At 46.5% G+C, this 9,902-nt stretch overlaps 1 protein-coding gene across 1 annotated transcript; it reads left to right on the top strand.

The window, feature by feature from the left end:
• The first annotated feature begins 4,055 nt into the window (after nucleotides 1-4,055).
• On the top strand, nucleotides 4,056-6,334 carry RPS23 (ribosomal protein S23). The gene is made up of 4 exons (XM_074932854.1): nucleotides 4,056-4,372; nucleotides 4,647-4,806; nucleotides 5,546-5,666; nucleotides 6,138-6,334. The coding sequence occupies exons 1-4, from the start codon at nucleotides 4,369-4,371 to the stop codon at nucleotides 6,282-6,284; spliced, it is 432 nt and encodes a 143-aa protein (XP_074788955.1). The 5' UTR covers nucleotides 4,056-4,368; the 3' UTR covers nucleotides 6,285-6,334.
• The last annotated feature ends 3,568 nt before the right edge of the window (nucleotides 6,335-9,902 follow it).

Raw genomic sequence — 9,902 nt, 5'->3', positions numbered from 1 at the left:
TAATTACCTTCAGATGATGGATCAGGCCACCATGAACTGAGCAGCTTTCTAACATAACATGTCTCAAACAAAGTATGAGCTTCAGCCACTGTGTAAGGTACTAGCACCTAATATATCATTACTAATTTTTACTTTGAGACATGCATTGTCCCTCTGTTTCAGATATATTCACAATGCAACAGAAGCATGGACAGAAAATTGGCCTTTAAGTATAGAAAAAGCTTGTCTCAGTTCCAACAAAATCCTCTTTCTGGGCAACTAGTTAGCTTGCTGGCCTTTCAGCCTTCATCTCCACCACACCGGCTGGGATGAGGCAAAAATAAATCCTGTTACAACTCTCTTTCCTGACTTCCTTCTATTCCTTGCACCCTTCCCAGCAACCCCAAAGGATCCCATCCTATCCAGAGAAACCTTCAGACTCCAGGCCTTACTGCACCTGGTCTGGAGGGAGAGGGGGTCAAAAATGAAGCTCCTCATTCTTGGTCTACCTTTGGGGGTTAGGGGGGCAGAACACACAAAAAAAACACACAGAAAAGTTCAGTTTGCATTACACCGTAGATATACCACTGTGGAAGGAGGTCCTAACACTTGTGTATCTCTACTCCCCTGGAAAAAGTAACAGGGGCAGCCAGAAGGTCTGATTTGTTTTACACCCATCGGTGTTTTGTGAAGCACCTGAACACCTGGAAGCATTTTACAGCCAGGTGTGTCATGGTCAAGCGGGCCCAAAATGGCAGCAGGGACAACGGGAGCTGTAGTTCCCCAGACAGTGCAGGGCACGGCAGCCGGTGAGCCAGGGGAGCAGAGCTGCTGCTGTGGGGTGGCGGGGATGTGGGGCAAGAGCAGTGGGGAGCCCAGGAGCGACTGCAGGGAGGTCGGTGCCTGATGCCCTCCCATTGAGGCTTTCATTTTCCAGCTCTGTGGGACGTCAGAAACCAGATTTCACAGGGCGTGCTGGAGATCAGATTATACTGGGGGGTTTAAGATAAATTCTGGGATTTTGGGTGGATTTATCTGCTTGGCTAACCGAAACATTTAATTTTAGAAGTCCTTATGTAACAGTGCTGGCATTCTCCGACAACAATAACCTGTTTCCACCCAGCTGCCAGCAGTCCTACTGGGCGGCTGTTCCCAACAGAGTTACTAATTTGGGATTATTTCACTGCAAAAACACCTAGCCAGGGAGAAGAGGGACCCCCATGACAGCAGGGTCGTGTAGCCACCTGCACAAGCACAGCTCCGCAGAGTCCGGAGCATCGGGGACAGGGCCGCATCTGTACCAGGGTGCTGGCAGGGACCAACCATGGGGCTGTCCCACATGAAGAAACTGCTGCTCGGTGTCTGGTTTGCTCCTCCATCAAACAGACTCGGGGGAGTAAAGCAGCCCAGCTCTGCCATCCAGCGACGTGTCAGAGTCCAGCTGATCCGGGGTGGCAGGAAAATAATGGCCCTTGTTTCCAACGGCAGTTGCCTGAACTTCATCAAGGTAAATAACCTGCACCCAATACCAAGGAAGTTAACTGTCCCGTTGTAACTGCTCAGAAATAGTAACCTTACTCACCCTAGGCTTTGGAGAGTGTTGAACTACTGCGTTCTGCTGGTTAGCAAACACAGACTGGGAAATCGAGGTCAAATTTTCCAACCTGAGAATATTTCAAGAGACTCGGGGTGCTGCTGCTCCACTGTACATATGCATGTAAGTTTACCAAACCAAGTCGTGGTTGCTAGCCTTACTTGGCTTTATTCTTATTTGCTATTTCAATTAAATTGTACAATTGTTTTTAACAGTCTGGTTACTGCTAAATTCTAGGAAAATGACAAATTTCTGGTTGCTTTGGAAGGGTCACTCTGTTGGCACCAGTCATGGAGTTCAAGGCTGTCAAAGTAGCCAGTGTGTCTCTGTTCCTTCTGTGCAAGCTAGACTACCAGCATTTTAATTTGATAATTTTTGTATGCTTTTCTGTGTTGTAACGGTTTATATATACAAATATATCCTCTGCGTGTTATTAAACACTGGGTGAGATGTCTGAGCGAGCGTATTTGCAATAAATGACGCTAAACCTGAGCACTTCTCCTTGGTTTCAGATCAAACCAACAATACCAATTTTGAAGAACATTGTGAAATGAAGAAAACCTGTCACAATGGAAGTGTCCCAAAGTCCTACTAAAGCTTAAAAAGAAACCGCAAAACCTGCAGTTTTATATTTAAAATCACCTCTTTCCTAGATCTTAACGTGTTAGTGAATATTTGTGCACCAAATACTACAGATTGTTTCAGTACATTCATTTTTATTTATTCATCAATTTCCTTCCTAGTCAGCTTTTAAGTATGCCTAATATTCTTAAGATTGTAAAGCAAAGCGGTAGCATTTTTACAAGATTAACTCCCCTATTCTTAAAATTACCAGACAGCGACTGCATTCTCCACATTGGAATTGCATCTTCTAAAGAGGTGCTTTTTATAATAGTAAGGTTTGCTCCTGAAACTGTTGCTGGCTTTTCTGGGTTTTGATTTCTAGTACTTTAATAATTTATTTAATGTTTTTTGATTATTTATTCTATCCAGATTGAATGTAAAACCAGCCCCACATAAACACACTGTCACAAATTGTTCACAAACAAGAAACTGTTGGTAAAGAGGATGTCTCGACCAACTCCAGTAGGACATCCTGTGGGGAAGAAGCAGAGCGAGCCCTTGCAGAGGTGGAGTGATGACCTGTTTTTCTCCCCCTCCCTCCTGTTTTTGCCCAGACACAGAACTTGCTTAACCGTGCAGGTACAAGCCAGAGAAAATGAGAACCTTCTGGAACAACGTATTGCACATGTGTTAGAAAGGCTATATAAAGGCAACACCCCAGGTGTGTCTTTGTCAGCCCACCACCTACTGGCCAAGCTGGCTATTCTTTGACGTTGGGATCCCCGAGAATGTGGATTGCCCTTTTCCTATCCCCTCCTCCTCTCTCTTTCACTCTGTTACATATATTCACCTGTGTAAGTTTTGTACACGTTGAATTGCAATCAGTTGCATGATGATGGGTCCTTATGAAAATAGTCTCGTCGCCACAGTGCCTTTATTTGTTGCCCTGATGGTTATCAGTTGATTGTTGCCAGCTTGTCTCCACTCACTAAGGTGGTCAGTTAATAAAGTCCCCAGCATAACTGTTCCCTGAGTCACTGTGGTGACTCGGCTGCCCTGCAGCTCTGCCGAGCAGAGATCAGCTCTTCCACCTGCACTCAGGCTCTCAGGGAATTCAAAAGATTCACCCCTCTCCTACCCATGGTAACCCACCACTTGGGATGAGACACACACAGAGTATTTTCTATTTAAGCTGTAAGCACAGGTAGTGTTAGTAAAGATACATTTAAATCAAATTACTGCCCCTTCACAGTAATTTCAAAGAGGGAAGTGAATGTTCATGACTTTTTGTTTCAGGGAGCGGACTGCCTGAATGAGGCAGCTGTGCCTGTTTGGTTGGCATCTGCAGGGGTTAGTTTAACAGTATGGGCTAACAGTAGCTTTCAAAATTAATACTTATTTTTGTTACAGCATTTTACTCCAGTGTAGATCCACTGGAAAACTCAGGGACAACGCAATCATTTATGTCTAAAGTTGGACGTAGGAAATCCTGGCTCGGCTACCATCAGAGCTCCTTGGTACCTTCCTTGCTCACCCTCACTACCCCATACGTGAGATTTCTGCTTTTGCAGCTGTGAGCAGCTTGGCAGGCGCCTGCTGCATCCATCAGATGAGGATGCAGAGGAACGGAGGGGCTCGGTGAGCTCCAGGAGCACTGTGGAGGAAGGACGGGCGCCCCGACCTGCAGCCGAGGCCACTCCGCGCACGGGGCCGCTGCCACCCTGCTCTCCTCCCTTTTAAGACTGCTCCGTGCCTGTTCCGATGCGGGAGTCACGCTCCGTTTCTCTTCACCCCGGAGGGCTCTGCAAGGACGCCTGACGCTACCGAGAAGGGCCGCACAGGGCCACTTGGGGAAGCCCAAGCGAACGCCGCCGCCCTTCGCGCCTTGCCGTGCCTCCTCTCCTCCGAGAAGCTGAAGCGCCCTGCGGCTGCCGCACCTCGAGCAGGCAGCGCTGCCCTCCCTGCCTCCCTTCCCTAGCGCGGCCGATAACTCCCACAGAAATATTAAGCAACGTGAAACCAGGGACGAATCTCCGCCGGTAGCGAGCTGCCGCCGCCCGCTGAGGGAATCGAACTGGGGCCGGGCCGGGCCGGGCGGCCCCGCACGGTGCCGGGCGGGAGTTTCGGTCAGGCGCGGCGCGGGCAGCCCGCGGCGGGGCCTCGCGGCCGCAGCTAAGGGCGGCGCCGCGGAGCCGCCTCCCTCTTTCGCGCTCGGCAGCGGCGGCGCAAGGATGGGTGAGGGCGGCGGCGGGGCCGGGCCGGGGGCCGCGGCGGGGCGGCGGGGGCACCGCCGGGGGGGCCGCAGCGCTCTCCCCGCCCTGCCCCGCGAGCCCGACTCCGGGCTGGGCGGTGGCGGCGCCGTTGCCCTCCACGGGAGCGACGCGGCCGGGCCTGGTTGGGCCCCGTCCCCGCGCAGGCAGAGCGGGGTGGCCACATGCCGCTGGGCCGCCTCCCGGCCCTGGGGTCTGCGGGGGGGAGCTGCCCCCTCATCCGTGCCCTTGTTCCGCAGGGAAGTGCCGAGGGCTCCGCACCGCCCGGAAGCTCCGCAGCCACCGCCGCGACCAGAAGTGGCACGACAAGCAGTACAAGAAGGCTCACTTGGGCACGGCGCTGAAGGCCAACCCCTTCGGCGGCGCTTCCCACGCCAAGGGGATCGTCCTGGAGAAAGTGTGGGTACAGCTCCGCGGGGGGCGGGTGGGCGACGAACCCCACCACCACCGCCGCCGGTGTGCCTGCCTCGGCAGCCGGCCGGCGCGCAGCGTGGGGGGAGTGCCCCGGAACATGAGGCCTTGGAGAGCGGCCTCAAGAAAGAAGCCCTGCTAAGCCGTTTTATTTTCTAAATACGTGGGAGGTTTTACCACCTGTAACTTGCCACATTTCTATTTACTATCATGTGCTAGGTTGGAAACGGTTTTCTACGTGGCAGTGCTGAAAAGCATTTTTCTCATACACGTGTCAGTTCAAATGTTTTGCTTATTTAGAAGCAAATGAATAAAAACGTCACTTAACTCCATTTGGAATCTTGAGGGGGGGGGGAGGGGGGATTTTTCATATGTGCCAAGATCCCATTTACTTGTCTTTGGCCTTTTTGGTTTTTTCTTTCGTAACTTAGAAGCTTCACTGGGACACTGTAAGGGCCCCAAGGTGTTTAGTTTCGGGTTTCTTTTTCCCCTCCAGATTCTTATTACCGATTTGGTATGTGTCTGTAGGTGATCAGTTTTCAGTTTTTACTCACTTAGGAACTGGGCTTTTATACATTGAGCAGTTCTAAATAGATGAGTAATAGTTTTTGGTTTTGAAGGAGAGATGCAGCCTGCATTTAGTACAAAGTAATACAGTAATTGGTGTTGATCTGCTAGTTCATCAGACTGATTTTTGCTAATTTGTTTCCATGTGCTTACACTTTAGTGGAGTAGAAGCTAAGCAGCCCAACTCTGCCATCAGGAAATGTGTTAGAGTCCAGCTGATAAAGAATGGCAAAAAAATAACAGCTTTTGTTCCCAACGATGGTTGCCTGAACTTCATTGAGGTGAGTTAATTTTCAGGAAGTCATCTGTAAAAAATTGTATGTCACAGTAAAAAAAGAAAAAAATCAAAACAACAAACCACACCAAAAAAAACCAAAACAAAACAAAAAAACACATAATGGGAAGATTTAGGGGATAGTTAGACAAGGGCTTATGGTATTCAGCACCATGTGTATCTTAAAGCTGTAACTGCAGAGGCAGATGAAAAATGCCAGAGATGTTTTTATACTTTCCCCTTCTTGGCAAAGTTCTCAGCTGTGGTTCTGCAAGCTAAACATCATCTCAGCTTGTGTTTCCAAAACACTGAGCGTGGTAAGAGCCCTTTATTCAAGTATATCTTTCAGTAGCCTTCGCTATTTCCATGCTTTCCTGAGAGGAGTCTGGGATGTGGCTTCAATTTAATGTTACCCATTTCAGAAGTGTGTACCAGTTTAATGTTTATGTCTTTCTAACTACATGGTCTTCCGTTGCAGGAGAACGATGAAGTTCTGGTTGCTGGTTTCGGTCGGAAGGGTCACGCTGTTGGTGACATTCCTGGAGTTCGCTTCAAGGTTGTCAAAGTAGCCAATGTTTCTCTGTTGGCCTTGTACAAGGGCAAGAAGGAGAGACCAAGATCATAAATTTAGATTGGTTTGGTAATAATGTTAATAAAATTTTCGATTGGAAAAAACTTCTGTGCTCGTTATTTAAGGCTTCCCGTTTCTCAGCGTGTAACTAAAAGCATCATACCTCAGACGTGGGTGCGTACTGCCTTTTTTGCTGATGGCAGCTGGCTTTTCCTTCTGTCGGATGCTTTGCTGCTGAATGACAGAAGAGAGCCAGAGCATCTCTACAACTACAGTGAGCTTGAAAAGCACTTGTGTTTCCAAATTTACCTTTCTGTTGTGTGGAGCAACACAGTGGTCTGCCAGGAACTTCAGAGGTCAACTTCATACATAGAAGGGAGGGGCGTGTTGGTGCTTTGTGGACCATCCCTGAGCGCCAGCACCTTCACAAAGGTTCCTTCAGCTTAGTAACTAGAGCAGTGACCATCCTGTCAGTATGGATCGATAGATACCTCTGAGGCCTTTGTACCCTCATAAACCCTTCTTCCAGAAAGCTCTGGTGAAGAGGGGCCCTGCGAAACAACTTCTGGATTGTGATGCTGCCGATTGTGCAGAATAATAAACATTTTGAAGCTTGGGTCCAAGTATGATGCCGGCACAGCAGAGCAGGGCTCTGACCTAAGGCATAGGCTGTGTTGTGGAGGGGGAAGGTCTCCGGTGTTTGCTGTGTCACCTACGCAATCTACAGCTGGAGATGTGTAAGAGCACGGAGGAGGAGAACCACAGTGTCACCCCGGCACACACAGTCCAGGACTGAGCTGCTGTGTGCACCAAAGGTGGAATTGGGCTAACAATGGCTTTGGGGACACAGCCTTAAGGATCCTAAGGGGTCTGCACCACGGTGAAACCATACTGTGAGGGGTGGCTTCTGCAGTGGAAGGGGCTGGGGCTGTAACGAGTTCACTGCCGTATCTTACAGTAAAGTTAAGGTTTCCTTGTTTTCCTCTGTCAGTATTTCTTACTGGAGGTTAGTACAGCACTTAGGGAATATAACTTAGGAAGAAAAGATCTGTCAGCCATCAAGATTGGATCTTGTTTTTCTGTTGAATCTTATGTAATGTTTTGCTAGTTATTCAGTATCTTTTTTTAAAAGTTAAAATGTGTTTTATAAAACACCCTGTGAAATATGAAGAAAGATCAGTTGCTTTTCAAGAGCACAGGATAACTGTACTTTGGTTACTTGCATAACTATTTAAAGGTGGATTTGTTACGTGGTTGTTCTGGGGTTGGGATATTTTTTTTTCAGAGCCTGAAGTATTAGACACTAATTCCTTGGGTTTGCCTATCTGTTCAGTGGCTGAGCATAGATACTGTTTGGGATATGTTTTTATTAACTGCAATAAATACTACACAGTCCAGAACTTAATTACAGATTCAGTCTTTTATAGAAGAAATAAACTACTAGTCTAGTGTAGCTGGAATTTTATCTTCAGTCATCATGTCAGTCATAGAACTCTTCCCGTAGGAACTGAAATGAAATTTCTTACTGCTAGGTCTGGCCAAAAAACCCCTAATGTTTCTCTGGGACTGTTAAATTCATCAGGAATCAAAACATCCCCTCAAGCAAGTTGGGAGGAGAAATTTCATGAATTTTAATGCTTATTTTGGAAAACAGCCTTCTTCAAATCAAAAATGGTCACTGTAATTTAGGAAAATGGTATTTATTAATAATCTTCAAATGATGACAGCAGTTCCAGTTGCTAGTGTGAAGACAGGCAATGGCAATTCATCAGGTTTAGGTCCTGAAGGGGATTATTAAACCATTTCTCTAATCTCATCTCTGTCCTGCTCAGCCCATAGAACTTCACCCAGTTGCTTTCATGTTAAGTGCAAATTAAGTCTAACTAGTTGGATTTGGGCAAGTCTGCCTGATTGGAAGACACCTGTTTCTTTCAGTGCATTCCAGCTGCTTTCATTTAACTGCTGGGTACTGACTTAAACATGTCTTTGAGTGGGGCTTTTTGGCTTGGATAATTAAAAAAACTTTAAATAGTTGGATTTGGTTTTTTACTTTTCAAAAATATCTGCCCCATAATCAGGCTATTTGGAAAACATACTTCATCAGTTCATATCTTAAATCATTTTTCTCTCTGTATTGTCCCGTTTTCAACATCACTTAAAAATGTGCATGCCAGAACTAATAGTTATGGAACAGAACATCAACCAAGAAGCCAACATGTCCCCCATGTATCAGCCTTTACATCACTGCCAGATCTTCTGTTCTGTTGATACTTGCACACATATCTTATCTTGAATTTGGCCCCTTGAAAGTACATTTTGCACAGAGCTTATAGCAGAGCGCTGGGTTCTTTGTTACACGTTAGAGCTATTTTATGCAATAAAACCTCAAAATATTTATTTGGCTGAAGTTAGAGTGTAAACAATTCCCTCATTACAATCACAATTCATCTGTGTGTTCATCCAAAAGACTTCAATTAGTATTCATTAATTTATATGAAAATGGAGTAAAATTTAAGAACAGATTGAGAATCTCTACTATTGGGTATTATGTAGCTTAGTCATCTGGGAATTTGTGAGACTCGGATTCAAATCCTTGTTCAGGTGCAGAAGCAGTGCTGAACTTGGCTTTCCCTTACCCTTGTAAATGCAGTAGCCCCACTCCTAACGCAAACGGCTTTTGCTGCAGCCCCTTCCCAGCTTTATGGGGGAATTCTGGGAAAGCAGCTCTCGGCAGTTCCAGAATTAAGACTAAACTCTGTTGGAACCTGATTTAAATACCATTTAAGATTTCCAGAGCGAGGCCTTAACTCCTTGACTAATCTTGGATACAGTGTAAACGCACTCCCTGTAGCCTGTTCCACTCCAGTAGCATGTTAGAAGAGGCTGAGTGGCACCAGCCATCCCCACGGCTCGCCAGGGTACCCAGTGTCATTTTACTGTGCTTCCTAGCCCTTCTGCTTTCTTGGCTAGTGGAGGGTTAACTGCTGGGAATTTTTTTTCTTTCATGCAACCATATGCGTATTCTGGATGTGTTCTCTTTTCACCCAAAATGTTATGCAGATGGGTTTTCAGGATCATCTACATCTGCCTAGTATTTCTTACAGCTTCACTGAATCAAAGCTACTGTTTATGCACAGTAATTTTAACCACGCTATTGTACACCCAGAAATCCCAGATACCTCCTTACCACGTCTGCTGTGGCTGTCTAATGCTTCTGTGAAACTTGGAACAGATACGCAGCAATCGTGGTAGCACACCGTAGACACATGCATATTCTACAACAACGTCTCTGAAATCCAGCCTTCGTCTAGGAGCAGAAATATGTAAGTAGACAGCCAGATTTGAAAGCATTGACTGCCATCAATACAGCTATATTTACTAATAATATGCATCAAACCAACTGCAGGTACACACATGAGAGAAGTCAGATACAAAATTACATGAAAAACAGCTAGAATGTCATCAGTTTTGTTCAGGTGAGCCTTGATTACAGTAAGACTGGAAGCTACAGGATGAGCAAACCTGAACACTGAACTATAACTCACAGCTTGCAGTTCTGACAGCAGCTTCTGGTGGAAAAGACAGATCCCAGTCAGCTAGTTTAATCTAAAAATCATGGTCTTATGTATGCAAATGTTATGCTACACAACTGCCGGTGTTAGGATTCCAGCT

The sequence above is a fragment of the Athene noctua genome, chromosome Z (assembly GCF_965140245.1).
Source record: "Athene noctua chromosome Z, bAthNoc1.hap1.1, whole genome shotgun sequence".
In the NCBI taxonomy this organism is placed as follows: domain Eukaryota; kingdom Metazoa; phylum Chordata; class Aves; order Strigiformes; family Strigidae; genus Athene; species Athene noctua.
Note: the sequence above shows the minus strand (reverse complement) of the source record. Positions and strands in the feature narration are given on the sequence as shown.

Bases quoted from the DNA above. Each gene is read 5' to 3' on its own strand.
- RPS23 (XM_074932854.1), top strand. The intron at 4,807-5,545 runs GTGGGTACAGCT...CTTACACTTTAG, and splicing joins GGGATCGTCCTGGAGAAAGT to TGGAGTAGAAGCTAAGCAGC. The intron at 5,667-6,137 runs GTGAGTTAATTT...CTTCCGTTGCAG, and splicing joins GTTGCCTGAACTTCATTGAG to GAGAACGATGAAGTTCTGGT.